Source organism: Silurus aristotelis (genome assembly GCF_946808225.1).
Source record: "Silurus aristotelis genome assembly, chromosome: 16".
In the NCBI taxonomy this organism is placed as follows: domain Eukaryota; kingdom Metazoa; phylum Chordata; class Actinopteri; order Siluriformes; family Siluridae; genus Silurus; species Silurus aristotelis.
In genome coordinates, this window is record NC_139589.1 from 5,169,069 (window position 1) to 5,190,113 (window position 21,045).

At 37.3% G+C, this 21,045-nt stretch overlaps 2 protein-coding genes across 3 annotated transcripts; one reads left to right on the plus strand and one right to left on the minus strand.

Moving 5' to 3' along the window:
• fkbp2 (FKBP prolyl isomerase 2) lies at window positions 1-6,322 on the plus strand. Of its 2 annotated transcripts, XM_083564659.1 has the most exons (6): window positions 1-142; window positions 1,707-1,867; window positions 3,045-3,157; window positions 3,437-3,483; window positions 5,313-5,348; window positions 6,147-6,322. In XM_083564659.1, the coding sequence occupies exons 2-6, from the start codon at window positions 1,709-1,711 to the stop codon at window positions 6,206-6,208; spliced, it is 417 nt and encodes a 138-aa protein (XP_083420785.1). In that variant the 5' UTR covers window positions 1-142; window positions 1,707-1,708; the 3' UTR covers window positions 6,209-6,322. The 2 variants fall into 2 exon arrangements, 1 of the variants encoding a protein (XP_083420785.1); XR_014537223.1 differs by lacking the exons at window positions 5,313-5,348; window positions 6,147-6,322 and adding an exon at window positions 4,253-5,280 and having other exon boundaries at window positions 86-142; window positions 3,437-4,181.
• Window positions 6,323-6,392: 70 nt separating this feature from the next.
• Window positions 6,393-17,594, minus strand: ppp1r14ba (protein phosphatase 1, regulatory (inhibitor) subunit 14Ba). The gene is made up of 4 exons (XM_083564662.1): window positions 16,891-17,594; window positions 11,199-11,282; window positions 8,150-8,182; window positions 6,393-7,620 (listed from the first exon to the last, which is right to left on the minus strand). Exons 1-4 carry the CDS (start codon window positions 17,080-17,082, stop codon window positions 7,537-7,539), a joined length of 393 nt encoding a protein of 130 aa, XP_083420788.1. The 5' UTR covers window positions 17,083-17,594; the 3' UTR covers window positions 6,393-7,536.
• Between the last annotated feature and the right edge of the window lie 3,451 nt (window positions 17,595-21,045).

Below are 21,045 nucleotides of genomic sequence, written 5' to 3' on the forward strand. Positions count from 1 at the left end.
TATTTAAGTCGATAGTGTACGTTTTTATTTTAAATCTGAAATGTCTGATTATTAAAATGTCTGGCTTCACAACAGAGTTCGCCACTTCCCTCTGTGGTGTAAGGAAACTGATCGGAAGACTGAAGTTTCATCCCTATTACAGGTAATGCGTGAATAAAATGATTGTTTTCTCCTCCGCATTCTTTTTTATAATATACAGAATAAAAAGACATTTATAGCCGAATTTCGATCTTTCAGGTTCGCTAGGAAGTCAGCATTATCACAACCGTCCGAGTGTCTCTACTTGTGCATATTACCAATCATTTTTTAATTAAATAAAACTGCAGACTGGTTCCTTGTTTGCTTTTAATAAATAATTAACATGCAGGGGACTGGGTTTAGAAACCAGCTTTACTATTAAATTCTTTACCGTAAATTCTATACGGTGTAGATACCGAGCTAGTGGCTAAACTCGCTGTAGAATAAATACAACGATGAACATAACCGATTTACTTAAATAGTTAATTAATGTATATATATATATATATATATATATATATATATATATATATATATATATATATATATATATTACTGAAATAATTTAATAATCGTGATTCTCTTTTAACGCTAATCATCGCGCATGCTAATTCATTTGTTTATGATAACGTGTCCTAAGATTGCGCATGCGCATTGCATTCTCTTGATTAAAACTTTTTTGTAGTCTTTTTTGGACAGGGATACTGCGCATGTGCCTCGCGTCATCGGCATCATCCATGCGCATGCGCAATATCCCTGTCAGGAAGGCTACAGAAAGTAGTTTACAAATCGCTTCAGTGGATCGCAGACAGACACAACCGCCTTCGATTGAGCCCAAAATAAGCCCTGAGATATTAATGGCATTGATTCCACAAGATGTTGGAAATGTTTATTTTGAGTTTCTTTGAATCTTTAGTTCTACCACAAAGGTGGTGTCCTGGATTCAGAGCCAGTAACTGGCACAGTCAATACACTCACAGATGATATTTGCCTTGTTATCTATCTCTGTCTGTCTGTCTGTCTGTCTGTCTGTCTGTCTGTCAAAAAAGGTCGGTTGTGGGCATGCACATGGTCAGCAACAACACTCAAACAGTCTGTGACGTTCAACCAATAATTGACTGGCATTTACAAACCCAAATTGTATCAAAAAAACATTCCTCACACCATTACACCACCTCCCCCAGGCAGGACTGTGGACTGTTCACACTGGGACACACTGGGTCTATCGATTCATTCAAATTCAGACCATAACGTCCTTGTTGACATTCATCACACCAGGATAGAGTTTTCCTGGTCTTCAGCTGTCTGGGTTTGATGAGTCTGTTTCAACTTCTACCTCTGTTCTTGGCTGATGGAAGTGGAACCTGATGTAGTCTTTGGTGTTTCATGTGTTGTGCATTCTGAGAGGCTTTTCAGCTCAACACAGTTGTACAGAGTGGTTATCTGAGTTACTGTATCTTTTCTGTGAGCTCATACAAGCTTCCAAGAAATCCAGGAAAGACCCTTTTCTCTGTCATGTTTGTCTGCAGTCCTTCCCACTCATTTGAGTGACATGAACACCGTTTTATAGCCTAAAAAAAACCCTCAGAATCTGTCAAATTAATATGTAGACTTTTTTTTATTTATTTATTTGTTAAAGGCTTTGTGCCCCCTAATTTTTACTGTAGCCCTGTACTTTTCTTTTCCAGATATGAGGCTGTATTTGTTTCTAGTCTTGACCCTGATGAGCCTTCTCACAGAGGTGGTCTACGGTGCTGACAAGAAGAAGCTCCAAATTGGGATAAAGAAGAGAGTGGAAAACTGCCCCATCAAGTCCCGGAAAGGGGACGTACTGAACATGCATTACACTGTAGGTTTCCTACGTACTGTACACTATCTGTCTTCAGAACATACTTATGGATGAATGTGGGATTTCTTATTTACTTCCAATCAGAACCCTTACATGCATTATAATTTTTGTTATAATATACAACCAAAACCTTCTAAAAACCCGAATCGTTTTTGAAACGTTACGTTTATGGCATTTTGGTGGATGCCCTTATCCAGAGCAACTTACATTATCTAATTTATATAACTGAGCAGTTGAGGGTAAAGGGACTTGCTCGAGGGCCCAGGGGTGGTAGTTGATTGCTGGAACTATCAGCTATCTGCAAAAAAACATACTGATAGTTTTTCCGGGTTGCATTATACAGTACGAGAGTGGCCTCTAGTGGTAAATCACTGATGCTACGTGCTGTTTATTTTGAAGTGTCGTTTTTCATTTTGGATTTCACTTTGTATGTTCTTATTTATTTGATGTAACTCTTTGTTTTGTTGAGTTTTCTTCAGTCTTTTATTTTCTTTTAATATTAATTAATGTCATTTAATATATGCATATTTATTTCATTTAGCACATTTTCATAAATCAATACTGCTGTTTTTTTTTTTTTGTTTGTTTGTTTGTTTGTTTTTTGTAATAAAAGTTCAGTAGCATTTTACATGTGATGGTGGAACAGGTTCGGAAGTCTTAGTTCCAATGAAGGGAAAATTGAACACAACAAAATATCAAGACTTTCTCTACAATTGTGTGCTTTCAGCTCTGTGGGTGTAATGGTCAGGTGTCCACGTGTTGTTTTTCTTGTATCCCTATAATTGAACACTTGCTTTTTCCTTAAGGTTGAAGTAAGGACCCGTACACGACAGGGTGCATTATGATAGAAAAATAACCATTAGTGTTAGCAATTTCGGTTTGTGTTGGATCACCTGTCACTCTAAAGTTGATAATTTTCCTATCATGACATGTCAAGTGCTTACCACATTACTATATGGCGATACTAGAAAACTTTATGGTTGTGCAAAGTCTGCAAGACATTAGTTTTTAGTATTGCTTGCATTACTGCATAGCAACCACCAAACTCTACTATTAATGGCGCGTCTGCCAAGCAAACCCACTGTAAATAAGCTGTTGGTGTATATGGTATAATAGAACGCCATTACTTGTGCAATATCTCATACTTGATTTTCTGAATAAATAAATTTTTTTTAAGGGAAAGCTGGAGGACCAGACTGAATTTGACAGCAGCATACCGAGGAATCAGCCGTTCACCTTCACCCTGGGAACCGGGCAGGTGATAAAAGGCTGGGACCAGGGACTGCTAGGGTGAGACTGACTGCACGTCTGGCATTCGGCAGATGCCCTCATCTAGAGGGACTTAGATTTGATCTCATTCATTCAACTGAGCAACTATGAGTTTAAGGGCATTGCTCAGGGGCCCAGGAGTGGCAGCTTGGTGCTCATTACTGCTGTATGTGTTGGGATTTGGCTTGATGTTCAGTCCTAGCAAGAGTTAGAGTCACTGATCTGAAGTCTAGAGGTTTTAAATGTCTAGCTATGTGTGTGATACCTCTTACACTTTCTCTCACTCTTTCTTTTCTGCAGTATGTGTGAGGGAGAGAAGAGGAAGCTGGTCATCCCGTCCGAGCTTGGTCAGTATATTACACTTTTTTTCTAAACAGATTCATGGTCCTAAATGGCCACCTTTTACCTAAGAGCAGGGGTCCGTAACCACTGGGCTACTGATCTTTTAGTAGCGGGTTGCAGGGATAAAATAAAACATTTAACATTTTTATTTCATTTATTAGTGGTCGACTGATTTTACCGATACCGATAGCTAGACTGGATTGTATATGCTGATAACCGATTAATCAACCAATATTTATTTTAATAAATACTGAAAAAAACACACACTCCATGTAAAATAGTACTGAACTCAATGTACTAAATGAAATAAATATGATTATAACAATTAATAAATAGAATTGTATAAACAAATTATAAATAATAAATATAGCACTTTCCGTGCAGCGCTCCATCTCGCGTGTAAAAACAAACTGCACGTAATGTCAGCGATTCACCTCTAGAGGCCGCTCTCATAATGACAGCAAACCAGAAGCCTGAAATTTATTTTTGCCATGGATAGTTCCAGCAATGGTGGAGATTATCGGTGCAGATTATTTGGCAAAACGGATTAATTAGTCGATCTCTCATTTTCATTTGATTGACTTTTGCGGTCTGAAGGGTAAAATAACCATTTCCGCCTACGCTATTTCCTGCACTTGTTTTAGTCGCAGTTTTTTCCTTTGCATCGATAATTTAAGCTCCCACTGATTCCGCATTATAGCAGGCTGTTAGATTTTCATCATCTATATAATCATTCATCATACAATATGTACAATAGTAATATAATATGCGAAGTGATATAATATGAGACAACCTCCTTCTTCTGTCCATGGAAAAATTGTATTGAAAGAACCTGGTCCATGGTGCAAAAAAAAAAATGTTGAGGACCACTGCCTTAGAGGCTTGAAATCGATGTATTCCAGTTGCTCGATCAGTCTGTAACCTGGTTTTTGAATGCACGTGGCACTTTCCAGAAGGTTGTTAGAATTCCAGCACATTTACAGGAAGATCTTGAAATGTGTCTGCAGCTGAGAAGCTGAATTTGATCAGGATGATCGCCATCTTAGTTGAGAAGAGATCAGATTTTCATGGTTTTTGAACAGTTTCCTCTTCTTAAAATGCTCATTTTATTCCTCATCAACCTCAGTAATGCTTATATTTATTATCATTTTAACGTTTTAAACTTATTTGTAGTTACATGTAATATTGTAGAAACTATTTTGTTCCTGTTACATTTTGCTGTTAAGGATTTCATGGTCAAATGAAAACTAGTCAGCAAATGAGCAAGAATACAACAAATAGTGTGGATCTTTTCTTTCCATGACTTGTTTCAGGCACGTTTTGATGACATTTTGTACACACAGACACACACGTATATTGTCTTGGTACATTTCAAGCATTCTAATGATGATCTTAACGATTGAGACCGTCAAAGTGAATTTCGTTGGTTCCTGCTTTTTTTCTTTTCTTTTTTCCCTCCATTCACACACACACCACTGCAGCAAAAGCTAACGAGAAAATGATGTCAAATGAAAGTCTCAGGAGTGCATTGCTTCGGTGTTTCATTCTTGGTCGTTTTCTGATCTGCCCATTAAAAGCTTTATATTTGCACCCCCCCCCCCCCCCCCCCCCGCCACTTTAACTCTATTGTTAAAGATTTATTTTTTCAAATCCTTTTACTTGTTATCTTTTCACGCTGTCCTGTTTTGTATTTTGGCTCGATGATACATTTAGACTCTGACCTACTAAACTATCCCGAGGCTCTGCAGTCCTATAAAGCATGCTGGATTACTTCTCTCATATCGAGGGTATATTCGCCTGTATTTTTGACTAATTATGTTCTGTATTTTGTTAGGGTATGGAGAGCGTGGCGCACCACCCAAAATCCCAGGTAATTATAAATATATACACAATCTATAAAGGGTCTGTAAGCTAAAAAAAAAAAAGTTTGTGGACACCTGACCATAAGATAAAAAAAAACTCATTCCACATTTAGTCCCAATTCAATGTTATAATAACCTCCACTCTTCTGGGAAGATGTTCCACTAGATTTTGTTTAGAAAGATTTGTGTGTGTTCAGACACAAGGCTGTTGGTTAAGTCAGATGTAGGTGAAGTGAGAAGGCCTGGGGTGCAGTTCGTTTCCAATTTATCCCTCAGGTGTTCAAAAGGGTTGAGGTCAGAGCTCTGTAGCAGGAAGATCTTCCCATGCAGAGCATATCTTCATGGCGCTTGCTTTGTGCATGGAAGCATTGTCATGCTGGTATAGGTTTGGGTCTCCTAGTTCAAGTCAGCATTCACATTTATTTAAAAAAAAAAAAAAAAGGTGTTCAATAGGGTTGAGGTCAGAGCTATATAACAGGCCACTCAAGATCTTCCCAATACTTTTGCCCATATAGTGTATTATTATAGTCTATAGTGTTTTTTTTAAACAAGGTTTCTGCAGGTTTTTAAATGTAAGATTATTTTAAGACCATCAAGATTAAAATTAAGACCTACATCACCACATCAAAACACGAATAATTGAGCAACTGGCCTTATCCGAGCCCTAAACGAGCATTAAAGGTAGCATTACGTGGACATTACGTGGACAACTTTTGACCCGTTTGAAATTATTTAAGCATCGCACAGTGAATTTGACTTTAAGACCGTGTGGAAACCCTGACAAATATACCTTTTCCATCCTCTAGGTGGCGCCACTCTCATCTTCGAGGTCGAACTGTTGAGCATTGAAAGAAGGTCTGATTTATAGTGCACAAAACCCAAAGCCCTGAATTTAGACCGTACCTGCACTGAAGATAGCCGCTCGCTGCTGCTCTGGAGATGAGAATCAGAAACCAGATTTTTTTTGTTTTTGTTTTGGTTTTTTTTCCAAAGAAAAAAATCTCACATTAAATAAAATTTGACATGATATAAATAATCGCAGTAGCCGGGTGTTTTCAGCACCATTCTTTATTTTCTTAACAATCTTACTACACACACTTGGATGTGAGAGTGCATACAGTACAGGACTTCATTCCAGCACACAGGGATTGCGTTTACTTCTTTACTGTCTAAAAAAACGTTTGGAGTTTAAATTGTTGAGTCGAATAAAAATTTTATGTACAAAAAAAGTGTCTTTTTTTTTTTTTTCCTATTGGGGATCTATGACTTATTTACTAGTGCTGTCCAAACATTTCACTCTGGTATCATTGAAGAAACGGTTCAAGCTGCATTTATATATATATATATATATATATATATATATATATATATATATATATATATATATATATATATATATATATAAATAAAATGCACATGGCGGCTGGTTGAAAACCATAACACAAAAAAAGCACTCTTGAATGTATTGCTACAGTTCGGATTGAATTTGTTGATCTAGACATTGATCTTCTGGTTTAAAAAAGCACCCAGAAAGCAACAAAGTTTACAAAGCGAAGAGATTCGTGGTTCTTGTCCTAAACTCCTACAAAAATGGGGGGAAAAAAAATCTCAAACACGCAAAAGCCCTGTTTTTCCCTTGTTCCCCTGTTTGCTTCGAAATACGTCGCAACCCAAGAAGCTTCGTTTGATTTAAAACAACGTCACTCTCTCATTGTTGTGTCCAATAGCTGCCGTAGCCCGAGTGTTATTTATGAAGGAACAAGAGTTAGAAAAAAGGGAAAAATAAACCCAAAGACGTCCGATGAGAGCTACAGGGATGGGAATAAAAAAAGCCGTAACCTAATTTTCTACTCAATTACAGATGCACTTAGTGTATAAGCGTACAAAAATTGATTAACACTAACCATTTCACAACACGTCCTGCCCCTTCCAGTACGTATAAGCTAATAAAGGGACACTAGCACACACTGTATGGGAATAATATAGTAAGGAAACGGTAATTAAAACAAAGTAAGACAGGTGGCGTGATTAACCTGCAGCTGAGATTGGCTTGGCTGAGCTCCTCGCTCATTTCCATTTGACACACCGGAGAGGAATAGTACGGTCCGTGTGTCCTTCTCCACCGTGCATGGTTGGAGGAACAGAGTAACGGTGGTGGTGGTGGTGGTGTTTGTAGTGGAGGAGCTTCTGGATGCTTCATGGGGTTATGTCCCCCTTCTTCTGTGGGGTGTTGAGCTTCTGCATGCCTCGCACTTTCTCCAACAGCGCAGCCACAAAGTCCTGCAGGAACGCAGGGGGGTTTACAGGTAGTACCAAAAACAACACACGTTAGCAAGTGTTCGATTTTTTGAGTGCGTGGTTTTGGCATGCAGTTTTCATGCTCTGTTGTCATTACTTGTTAGCCATAGATATATACAATAATAAAGACAAATCAGTTCCACCATTTCAGGTTTAGGAACAGTATTGAAAAGTGTTCAGGAACTGCTTGCTGGTAAATGAGTAATTAATAATTACTCATTATGAGTAAAATATAAGTCAAAAAAACATTCTTGTGACATTTTGATCGTATCTGAGCTGCTAACCAGCAAAGGAATAAACAAATTTGATCACTTTCGATTCATCACCAGTAACAATCATGTTTATTCGAAAGTGACCCTGTTTTTAAATTACTGTATATTTACATATGATAAACGTGTCTACTGTTAGATTAACATATTCATTGAAATATTAAAAACTCAAAGCTTTCTCCAGTCCCATGACAGATAGTGTTTATGGAGAAAATAAACAAAAATCCGATCTAAGCACTTACATCATTAGGTTTGTAACAGTCAACAAGCAGCATCTGGAATAAAAAAAAAGAAAAAACATTTTTTAAAGTCTGTTAAAAAACAATTGTGATAGAAATGGTAAAGACATTATTCTGCAAATCAACGTTCTGCTGCTACTATAATCATAAAGACTATAATCCCAGGACTACAGGAACTCTTCATCCCCAGGACATTAGAATAAGTACACAGGGGTCAGGAAATTAAATGTAGTGAGGGTTTAATACAGAAATTGAACAGATCCGAATTCAGACCAGCCAATTTCTCTCCACTGCTTCTCTTTCTCTCCCCATTCCGAGGCTTCCTGAGGTTTGGCCAGCTCCAGTCACGTCCCACCTCATGAAGATTATGGACCTTTGAAGAAGTAGATGCTCGCAAACATCCCGAAACATCTAGAGACCTACCAGTGCCAATTGGATCCCACTACATGTGTGGAGTTTTGACATTGGACCTCCTGGAGTGTTTAAAGGCTCTGGCATGGAGAAGCTGTTGCTGGATTTGTGATGATCACAAATGTTGAGCTCAGTAGCTCCTAGTTTTATAACCATAAATACTGTAGAAGGAACATTACTTATAATCTTATACTCCAGTACTCATGTTAGTTCTCTCTCTCCAGTGTTCTGTATTGTTGAAAGATTTATGATCAAACTCTTGATGTCACCCAAATGAGGATGGGTTCCCCTTTTGAGTCTGGTTCCCCCCAAGGTTTCTTCCTCATTACATCTAAGGGAGTTTTTCCTTGCCACAGTCGCCATGGCTGCTCATCAGGGATAAACACACACCATTCACCTTAACTGGTGATTTCTGTAAAGCTGTTTTAAGACAATTTCTGTTGTGAAAAGCGCTATAGAAATAAATTTGACTTGACTTGACCTTAATCTTAATCTTAATCAGGTTTTGTGTGTGTGCGGAAGTCTGAATGTAACGTAGGCATGTCTCAGTTACAGACTATTCTGTAATTAGACTGGGTGTTGAATATTCTCCAGCATCACTGTCTGAGAGTTTGATGTGATGCATAATGTCACACTGACATTTAATTAAATTTAATATTTGAACACTTTCAACAATGGACAATGTCACAAAGCAGCTTTACGGAAATTCACTGGTACAGAGGATTTACACCAAAGGCTCTAGCTGTGAGGAAAAACTCCTGGAGACGACACGGGGAAGAAACCTTGAGAGGAACCACATGCAAAAAGGATATCTGTCCTCATCTGGGTGTCACTGATTATAAATGCGATCGTACAACCCTGATTAAAAAGTCGGGACGCTGTGATAAAACAAAATAAAAACTGAATGCAATGATTTCAAAACCTCATAAGCGCATATTATTCTCATGATTGAACATAGAAGATGTATTAAATGTTTAAACTAAGGAAATGTACCATTTTAAGAAAAATAATTCAGGCACGAGATTTTGAAGTTGGGGTTGCAGATAAATCCCTTCTAACTGCGTATGTGATCAAAAACTGAAATTGTGCAAACAGGAAATTTATTATAGCTTTAACATGGATGGAAAACTGTAACAACTGCAGTTTTTAACTATTGTATTAAAACTGTTATTCATATTCATGGTTTCTAAGTGATCGATTTCCACAGTAATCTCATGTATCATCAAGCTGTCCACATTCATCATACTCAGTATAAGCCAGTACTTCCCAAGTGATGATTACTCCAAACATTCAAATTTAAGTTTATGGCTAATTAACTACACTAATTAACTACTGAATACCATTAGCCAACAATATATACATGAATATGACCCTATTTATTAACAATGCCTTTCCACACAGAGGACATTAGAGGAGATAGCATCTTAAGACATTATAAGTAGAGGTTGACAGATTCGTCAGTTTTGCTAATTAATTGTCTCGATAGATGAAAACTGTTAGACTTATCCATACCCACAGTTTTTCCGGGTCGCGTCTCTGGCTGGAGTGGCTGAAAAGGTCCGCTGTCATTATACAGTACAAGAGTGCCCTCTATAGGTGAATTCACTGACTTGATCACTGACATGCCTTTTGTTGGTGGTTTTTTATTTTGATTTTTTAAATTGTAACTGGTTTTAGATATTTGGAAAGTAACTTTTTGTTTCAGTTTGAATGCATGTCTTTTATTTTCCTGAATATTTATTGATATAGTTCATATATTCATATTTATTTAATTTAACATGTTTTCATGATTTAGTACTGTTTTATTATTTTTGTAATACAGTACAGTAACTATTTTACATGAAGTGTGTTTTTTTTTTTTTTCTATGTGTTTATATCTAGCATCCATTAAAAAAAACAGTTGATTAATCGTTTATAGTCAAGTAGGATCCAACCTAGCTATGGATATTGGTACCTCTCGTGACCTCAATCACTTTTTACATATAATTCATTAGCATTATCGGAAAACCTAATTCTATTTGAACAGCTTTGCAGTAATCAAGATGGAGCTTTAGATCCGAAGAAAAGTTGTATGAAACTATAATAATATGATTTGCATTTCTGCATGAGGAAATCAAAAATTCAGAAAAAGCTGAACTTTTCTGGTGTTTATACTGACCTATTGCGAAGACGCCACAATATGTTCACTTTGAACTTTCTTCAAATAATAAGTACACTTTGTCCTCACTTCTCACACCTGAGCATTGTGATTGGTTGAGAAGAGCCACGGTTTCTTTTTGAGGTTGGTTGCCTGCATGTGGCTCAATGCAAATTTGCTTAGTGATAACATGTATTGTTTACAACATAAATAAAACAGAATTGGCTTATTCAGGACTGATTTGGACATTAACATTTTGTTCCCAGGTTTGGACCTCAGTTTGAATTAGAAACAGCGGCATTCTGTAGTCATGCAAAATAAAAAATTCCTAAATGCTGCGTGGAACAATATCTTTCAGACCCTGAAGGCAGGAATAATGTCATGGTGGGTGGGTGGTATTTTTCTACATTAAGCAAGACAAAATGTCAAATTAGCATAGGTATGCATGCATTATTCAGCAAGATCTTTGAAGCTTAAGACGATAAATATCTCAAAGGCTTGAACCTTTACTCTGATGGCTCTCTCGACGTCACTGGCCAGGTCCAGCAGCTCGTCCACATCAATCTCCAGCTCAGGAACTTCGTCTTCCTGCAGTGAGAGAGAAAAGAACTGCTGAGGAAGGTTGGAGAAACAACAATGGAGCAGGATGGAAAAAAAGGTGCTCAGCAATTATAAGGATATAATTTGGGGAGTAGGAGTGCAGAGTCTGCCATGATACATCACCCCTGGACCATAGAGGGCTACAGGCCTTGCTAAAGAAGCCAACAGTGGGCTTGAACCCCAAAACTTTTCATCAGTAAAACAGAGCCTTGAAATTAAATCCACTAGCACTCCTAAAACATATGGTCAAACAAAGGCAGCAGGAACCCTCACTGTATCCTCAGTAACCCAGAGCCACTGAACCACTCGTGCCCTACTGTTACTGCTGCTGTTGAAGCTTCTAATCCAAATTCACTCAGAGTGTTCCCTTGACAAGAATATAAGTATAAGACTTAAAGTTCTTTGTTTGTATTACATATGAAGGAAAATGTTGACATTATAACTGGCTAGCATCTTTATTTTTATGTTTAGGTTTAACAGTTAGAGGAAATATTTACTATTTTAGTTGAAATTTTCAGATATAATGCCTTTTTCCTTAGTCCAAAAATGTGTTTATAATTAATTGCGGCATTTGGCAGACGCTTTTACCAGAGCAACTTAAAATGATCTCATTTACAACTGAGCAGTTGAGGGTTAAGATCTTGCTCAAGGGCCAAGACGTGGGAGTTTGGCAGTTAGACACCTGCACTGGATGGATTTTTTCAGACCCGCTTTCGCAAAAATTGTATTTTCTCCCACAAAACTTTTATTTTCTCCCACAAAAAATAAAAAATAAAAAAATTCTCCCGCAAAAATTTTTATTTTCTCCTGCAAAAATAATTTATTTTCTCCCGCAAAAAAAAAAAGATTTTCTCCTGCTCCCACCGCAATTTTTAAGTTTAGTTCCGCTCCCTATCTTTTATTTCCAGTGTATTGACTGCTTCTTCCCGCTACTCTGCTTTTTTTGTGTTTGTTTCATTTGCTTCCTTTTTGAATACGGATAAAGAAAGGAACGAAAAATGAACAACTAAGTTAAATTTGAGTTTGACTTTGTGTAAATGATGAACATGGACATTAACAAGAACCTTTTCAGAACATCAACTCATATGATATAAAAACAAGCCAAGGTTGTGTTGTGTTGTTTGTTCCTTTCTTTAATAATGAAGTGATATCTGTAGCACTCGGTGATTCATCTTTGTCCTGCGCTTCAGACGTTTGGACGTTGCAGAAGACTTTATGTTTATATGCCAACATGCTTCATATCAAGTCAGCTGAGAGAAGTGGTTATTTTGCACAATATCTAACTAACCAGACGGGGACTATTTAAACGCATCAAAATAGAGCACCACAAAAAACATTTTTGACAAATACAGCTTTTATGACATCTGCAGTAAGAAGTAATTTGCTTTTTGCGATTTAAATTGGACCCTCTTGCTCAGTGGCCTCAAGTGCGGCAGCTTTGGCAATACCCGGGGTTCTTCCGAGCTGTAACGCAGAGTCTTAACCACTGACCTTCACCTCCTCCATGCGATTCTCCTCGGACCCGTTGCCATAAATGTGTAAGAACACTGAAGATTTGTACATTTGTAAGAACATAAATTCTTCATGATGTAGAATTACAATTTCCCTTGAGTAAAATGAAACAGCTCAAGCCTGTCCCAGAACGACAGGGTCCCAGTGCACAAAGCGAGCTCTATGGTTTAAGAATAAGGTTGTGTGAGAGTAAAAGAACCTGACTGTCCTACAGAGCCCTGACCTCACCCCACTGGACACCTTTGGGATAAACTGGAATGCTGACTGCACACCGGTCCTCTTCTAATATTCTTGTTGAAGAATTAACACAAATCCCCAGAGGGACACCCAGCTGAAAGGCTTTCCAGAAGTCTGGAGCGTATTAATATACCAAAGGGACTGAATATGGCCTGGGATCTTTAGAAAGCACAAACATTTGACCAAACTATAACAAAACAAGTGTGTGTTTTGTCTATATATGGCCTATGAGATCAAATCTTAAATTTAGCTCGTCCCATCCCTTCTTCCTTTCATAAGATTACAAAATTACCTTTACAGATGGCTAACACAGGCATGAATAACCCAACTTTCTACAGTCTTTGTCCCTGATTTCCTCCTAACACAAAACAGGATGAGCTAAATCCACGGTATTCGAGAGTGTCAAAGTCTGCATAAACAAGGACACAATGTGTCCGCGTGTCCCTGCTTTCTGCAAACCCAGTTGAATGAACCCTCTCTCTTCTTTACTGCAACAGCACACTTCAGCGGAACTTTCTCTTACAGCGAAACTGTTATTGCTAATATAATGATGCCACATATCCAGTCATTAGCCGTTTCCGCCATCTCGGCCTTGCTCTTTTTTTTTGTTGAATGCGAGAGCTCTTTTAGATCTGTGCCATTTCCTTTCCCTCTGCTTCATAATCTTCACAGCTTTCAAGGACAGCTGTCATTGCACCTGGCTTTAAATAACTATTGCTGTCCATCACACATGAAGACACACATGTTCACAATGCTGTGCTACTGGGCAATGTTCAGTTCAGTGTACAGTACATGCAGAAAGAGACAAAAATGCAACTTCCTGGGCAAGAAAAATATAGATTATTGTACAGCCAGCATTCCACTACAACAAGCAACATGTATATATACGTATATATACACACACACATATATATATATATATATATATATATATATATATATATATATATATATATATATATATATATATATATATATATATATATATATGAGCATGATTTTATCAGTCAACTCGTGCATAATCGCAACTTTATCACACATTTTTATCTTTTCTAAATGTAGCTTAAATTAATACCTTTCAAGTTTTTAAAACTCTAATCAACATGGGCATGGACAAAAATGTTTTATGTAAATTTATGTTTATTTTTAGTGAAACCAAAATGAAGCATGAAGACAAAATTTTCTTGTAAGTGTTTAAAAGTAATTATGGTGTTTTAAATCATCTCAAAGGTGTTTAATAGGTTTGAGGTCTATAGCAGGATACTCGATATCTTCAACTCCAACCCATGTGAATCATTAAACTCACTTCATGCACAGGGGCATTGTCATGTTGGAACAGGTTCGGGTCTCCCACTTCAACTGAAGAAAGACTTTTATGCTACCACATACAATAACACCCTAAAAAGCTTTTTGTACAGTATATGGCTCAAAACATCAGGTGTCCCAATGCTTTTGTACAGACACCGATCAGGCATAACATTATGACAGTATAACATTATGCCCAGTGAAGTGAATAACACTGATTATCTCTTCATCATGGCACCTGTTAGTGTGTGGGATTTATTAGGAAGCAAGTAAATATTTTGTCCTCAAAGTTGATGTGTTAGGATCAGGAAAAATGTTTTGACAGGTCAGAACTGTTTTGGCAGCAAAAAGGGTCCAACACAATATTAGGCAGGTGGCCATATAAAAAAAGCCTATAGTGTGAACGTAATTATTTATTACTGTGTTTTAAACACAGGAAGTTGTAATACTGTAGAGAAAAGAAATCATAAGGTTGACTGTAGAAGTAAAATAACATCCAGAAAAAAAATCTAATTATAAGCTGCCTAGTTCTTCTCACCTCAGGATCACGTTCGTGATGATAATCAGTACACGAGAGCAGTCAGTGAGAAATCAGAAACGTGACCATGTGAGTGCAGAAGTTTGAATTAATTCATGCTGAGCACCAACACCACGTTGATTTTGGGCCAACGTAATGAAGCTCACATCCTGCCTTTAAAAGTGACTGACTCTGTGGGAAACTCTTTATCCCTAATGATCACTTAACAGCCATAAACATTATTAGAGGTGTTATTCTCCTAGCAACGTAATAAAACTCATACACACTGAAGCATTACATTACATACTATTTATAGCACATGCATTTTGCACTACATACCGTATTCAAACTGTTTTAATAAAAAAAAAATTATGCACAATTTGAAGGTCAGTAAGTGCAACAGCGAGCTCTTCCCCATGACACCAATTTTGAAGGCATCTAATTTGCCGTACTGTGAAAAAGGAAATGAGTCATACCAGGCTACAGTGGTAATAAAGATTATAGTTATTTGCAGGCCAAACGATGGTCTTCTCCCAAACCTCTGAAGAGAAAAAAAACAAAACAAGTTCCGTATGATGTCACTGTGCAATTCTCTTTGTTGCACCTTCAGCTAGGCTACATTTGACATTAATTAGGGTTTTTGTTTGTTGTGATATAACGTTCATTCCCAAATGATGACTAAATTACAGAAAAAAATTTTTTTGGACAGGACCAATTTTCTGGATTTTTAAGAGATTATGACTACTAGAATACAAAAACAAAAAACAAATGGTCCTGATGTTTGTGCCATATAATTAGCTTTCTGATTGGCCAGTGTCTGATTAGTCCATGTACGATTACTTTTCCCATCCAAAAAAAGATGAGCAAATAATAATCAGTGAATGTCAGAGTTTATTGTGATTTCAGTATTTCATGTGTGACTCCTCGATCGCTGGTATGTTAAAGACGCGTCAGCCAAAATAGAGATAAAATCTAGAAAATGTATCAATAAACTGACATAACTGTTACATATATGCTGCATGTATCTACACTCTGGGCTGGAAAGAAATAAGCCCCAGCATCTTTCCTTACTTTTATGTGCTCTTCAATGCTGCTGCTGCTTTCAGTCACACAAAAGAGAATAAGACAAAAGAAAAAGGCGTCCCTGAATGTTACAGTATGTGGGGGGAATGACCCCTACGCTGAATCCAATAAGAAAAAATTATTTCTAATGTATTCTATGCTAAAAGATCTGGCGTTTACCTGGGACAGGTAGTCAGATGAGGACAAAGGGCTAAGACAACGTGGCATGGTTTTGAGGTCTTACACTGCGTAACAAAAACGAAACAAACTAATAAATAAATCCCAGTTCAAGAAGTGCAGAATGAGAGAACAATGCTCCTGTGTTCATGCCAATAATCTGGGTCGGAGTTGTTCACCCACTATTTCCAGCAGGCTTTGCATTTTCCGATCAGATGACATCACCTCTGGATGAAGGAGGCTTTTTCTGAATCAGTTTCTTGCACACAAGCAGGACATTTAGCTTCACATGTAATGATTATCAGTCGGATAGATACGTAGGGAGATGGAGATAAGGGAGATAAGATGACTGCTTTTTGATTATTGGGCATGTTGTATTTATCTAAAAAAAATTGTTTAACAGTGTAGATAGCATTGTAATGTAATGATAATTTAAGGTTTGGACCTGAATCGAATGATCAGGATGAATACTGAGCGGAAGCGAAAGCTGGTGTCATGCTTTCCATCATCACCTGCATGGTCACCTTTGTTTTATGGCTTTGTCTGGAGTTGGATGTGGCCACACCCTTCCATGAAGATCCAGAGCAAAAAATAAAAAAAAAGTCACATATGGGATCAATTAAATTGCAATATTAAGGTACATATAAAATAAATAAAAAAACATATAAAGCCTAACATTTTGGATATAAATTAGATTGGGGAAAATGAGAAAAGACAGGACTCTCTACAACAAAGGATTCCCACAGTGCCAAAGCAAAGTGATGCTGATGCTGAACCGGTTCCTACCTCACAGTCGTATAAATTCATTAATTGGCTCACTATCCATTCTTCCAGATTCAGCCTCCTCCGGAGCTCCTTTCGGTCATATTTCACCGTCACTCGTCCTTGCTTCTGGGGAACTTCTTCTTCGGTACCGGGAGGCGTCTGGAAGTAGACGCGGGGTTGAGCGCTCGATTCCGGGCTCGTTACCGCCGCCATTGTCCGGTCCGTCGGAGCTCGATTAAGCAACCAAAACTCACGGTTTATTCAATAATTTTTTTGTTAATATCGTTTTTTATTTCGCGTTCACGTCAGTTTAAAACATCAAGCAAATCAATTAATCAATCAATTAAACCAATTACTTAAAACCAGTCAATCGATTTCACTTCGCTTCTTCTGCCCTGCGCATCGCCTCCATTCGTGGCTTCCTGTTAAGAAGCGTATTGTGTCCGCTGACTGTCCACAGTACGATATAGAAACGCGATCAACTCGCCGGCGATGTTCTCGCCATGTGAAAGTCCATCTTGCAGCATCCGGCTCGAGGCGTCACTCAGCTCGCGGCTTGTGGGCGCCTCCAAGTGACGGTGGACACAAAGACACCACAAAATCAATAAAACTAACGTTCACATGGTTTCACTGAATGATGTACATTCTTTTGTTGATCCGTCATAAATATTTGACTGATATTTTCCACGAACACGTATTATTTTATTTAATAATTAAAGCGTGATCCCGCATCCCCCCTCTGCCGGGTCCCGTTTGGTCTCTTCCACCAAATCGAATCTTTCCCCGTCTGCTCTTCTGCACGGCGGCGCGCGCTGCTAAACCCGAATTAGCTTCTATTCACATTCAGGTTTTATTTACATTCATTTCACATGACACACTATATGCATACAGCATGCAGTAAAATGCCTTTTATTTCTAATCATTTAAAGTTGAAGAATAAAAATGCATTATAATAGAAACAAATAATATGGTTACAAATAGAAATAAAAATGTGTGCACATCATATATTGAATATCTAATATTATATGCATATATAATTATAACATTAACCGTTTAACAAATAACATTCTACATATGCAGTTTCTCCATCACTGAACATTTAAAGGCTCTGGAATGGAGAAGTTGTTGTTGGATCTATAATGATTTGAGATGTTGAGCTATTTTATGAGTTGCTCAGTTCCACAACTTCAGCTGACTGTATTAGACTGTAGAAAGGACATTACCTTTATAGTCACACTTCTCTCTTTCCGGTGTTTTGTATTGTTTTTAAGATTTATAATCACACCCTTGATATCACCCAAATGAGGATGGGTTTCCCGTTTAAGTCTGGTTCCTCTCAATGTTTCTTCCTCATACCATCTTAGATTTTCCTTGCCAAAGTCTGCATAGTTCTGCATAATTCACTTATATTTAGAAGCCATTATGTCCATTATAAATAGAAATATATAGAAATAAACTTGAACATATTGGAACGACCCCAAACACACTGTCAAGATGACAACTGCTTTGCTGAGGAAGGTGAAGGTGAATATGATGGAGTGGCCAAGTATGTCTCCAGACCTGAACCCTGTTGAGCACCTGTGGTGCCTCCTCAGCAAAAGGTGGTGATGCACAATGTGTCCAGCAGCTTTGTGATGTCATTATGGAGGGGTGGAAGAGGTTCCCAGCAACAACCTGTGCAGCTCTGGTAAATTCCATGCCCAGGAGGATTAAGGCAGTGCTGGATAACAATAGTGCTCACACAAAATAATGACATTTTGGACACAGTTTTGACATGTTCACATAGGGTGTACTCACTTATGTTTGCAGCTATTTAGACAGCTGTATGTTGAGTTATTTTCAGAGGACAGTAAATATGTACTGCTATACAAACTACATAGCTCTCTGACCATCCAATCAAAGGATGTGAAATCCAAACAATACTGTACGCCTGCAAGATGGCCCTGGTGTCGCCAATTCAAAATCTGATTGGTTAAAGCAACATAAAGGATTCGCAGCAGATTCTTTTGACCCTGGTGACATGTGAAATAATGGCTGAAATATGATTGGATAGAAACTCGAAAATATACATGCACTACTTGAAGCAGCGCAACCGAAAGAAAAGCTATAAAATTTAGAGAACAGACTATTCTGAATAATTTACATGTCATTTACATATTCATGAAAACATTTCTTATATTTGCAACCTTTTTTTCTGTCTTTCTATTCTTTTACATAAACATAATTTTATTGTTATATTCTATTTTTAATTTTACTTTAAATTTTGAAATGTAAACACTACATGTTGTGCTGTATATGGTATTATACATGTATATAAATCTGAATCTGTATAGACGCTAATACATATAAAGGCATATAAAGTGTAAAATTTAGTAACCTAATAAAGTGCAACTGTATAAAATGTGCAGTTTGAATTTGATGGGTGTGCAAAAGGCAGGATGAGGTGATGTGCATTTGAGTCAGGCCATTTATGTTCTCCTGGTTGCGAGTTTGAATTGCCTGCAGGAAGAAGCTCCTCCTAGTTCTCTCTGTGCTGGCTTTCAGGGAGCGGAAACAGTTTCCTGACCTCAACAGGGAGAACAGTCCATTTTAATCACATTTCCATTGTGTAAGCAGGTTCAACCTAATTTAACTCACTTAGCAGATAAATAACCTCATTACTTTCTCTTGTTCTTTTCACTAGCATGTGATGAAGAATTACTGTTTTGGACATTTAAATGTAGTGTTCTCTGTCTGTGTATGTTGATTTTGAAAGCTCAGCATTCCTTATGAAGCTGTTTGGGTGTGAAACATAATACATGAAATCTGAAATATCATAAATTCCTTTAACTTCAGCCAAATAATAGATCTTTGACCTTTACTGTAAAAAAAATCAACAATATCTCACTATAAGACTCTGCACACGAAGGAGTATTTTTGAACAGAACTGTAGATATCACAGTCAAGCTTTGTCAATGAATTGCTGATTTCCTCGCAGGAACTTTTTGCATTGAATTTTTAAATTGCATTTATTCATGCAAATGTGGCTTTTCTAATTAAAAATGCATAAATCTGCATAGTTAATACACCAGACAATCTAGCTGTTGAATTATGTTACAACTGAAATCCTAATGTCTTTGTGCACACATTTATCAGAGACAGAATTTTTACACAACAACTTGCTGGTTTTTTATTCATTTTCCCTTTGAACATTTGTGCCATGTGCCATTTCCCCCTAAAAACAGAAATAGATGACATTGTGAGAAAATAACATCGTGAGAAATCCCCACCACTTGAAGCTTCTAAATAAGCGTTTATGTAAGAAAATCACGAATGCAGATGATTAGAACAAAGAAAACTAAATTGATTATATAAAAAGAAATACAATTAAATGTAGTTCTATAGTAGTAAGTATGGTTTTATAAGGTTTATAAAAGAAACTAGTAAATGTCATCACATATCAAGAGCACTTACTTTAGATCGGATGTTTTTAATACAGCGCATTGACTAAGTCTCGGCTAAGTGGGGCTGAGGATAACATCTGTCAACATTTCTAATGCTACAACCTGGAACTAAAATGGACTTCTAGTTGTTTCTCTAAATAATCTTTTCTTCATCCATTCTTGGAGTTTTTGCTGGTGTCTTGCCCTTGTTACAACTCTGTACAATTCCTAATAATGAATTTGATAATATTAAAAGATTCGAATATTCTGTATAACCAAACAATAACTGACACTTTGTAGTCAGCTCCACAACACCCACTGTATTTATATTGAGATCCTGTGGCAGTCTAATTACCAACAGGTCATATCATTCAACTAATTATAATTATAGACTTCTAAGAACTAATTAAAGCAGTTTCACAGCAAGTGGGGGTGAATACTTATGCAATCATGACTGAGCATTTCAATTTCCTTGGTAGACAACTAAACAAAGTTATATAGAGCCCACGATTACCTTTGTAATGTGGCATATTCAGTGTACATTCTAGAAATTATAACTTATTATTATTTTGTATTTAATTGTGGGGTTTGACAACAAGTGGGGAAGAGGAATATTCTCCTAACAGTGACTTGCCATGTTTTCTTTTTTTTAAAAGATTTTTTATCTGGAGCCAGTCCCAGGAAACGTAGAAAAACATAGCAACATCTGACACACACACACACACACACACACACACACACACACACACACACA

Bases quoted from the DNA above. Each gene is read 5' to 3' on its own strand.
- fkbp2 (XM_083564659.1), top strand. From the start codon at position 1,709: ATGAGGCTGTATTTGTTTCTAGTCTTGACCCTGATGAGCCTTCTCACA. The intron at 3,158-3,436 runs GTGAGACTGACT...TCTTTTCTGCAG, and splicing joins TGGGACCAGGGACTGCTAGG to TATGTGTGAGGGAGAGAAGA. The intron at 5,349-6,146 runs GTAATTATAAAT...TCCATCCTCTAG, and splicing joins CGCACCACCCAAAATCCCAG to GTGGCGCCACTCTCATCTTC.
- ppp1r14ba (XM_083564662.1), bottom strand. From the start codon at position 17,082: ATGGCGGCGGTAACGAGCCCGGAATCGAGCGCTCAACCCCGCGTCTAC. The intron at 11,283-16,890 runs GTAGGAACCGGT...CTCTCACTGCAG, and splicing joins TGAATTTATACGACTGTGAG to GAAGACGAAGTTCCTGAGCT. The intron at 8,183-11,198 runs GTTCAAGCCTTT...TTTTTATTCCAG, and splicing joins AGAGAGCCATCAGAGTAAAG to ATGCTGCTTGTTGACTGTTA.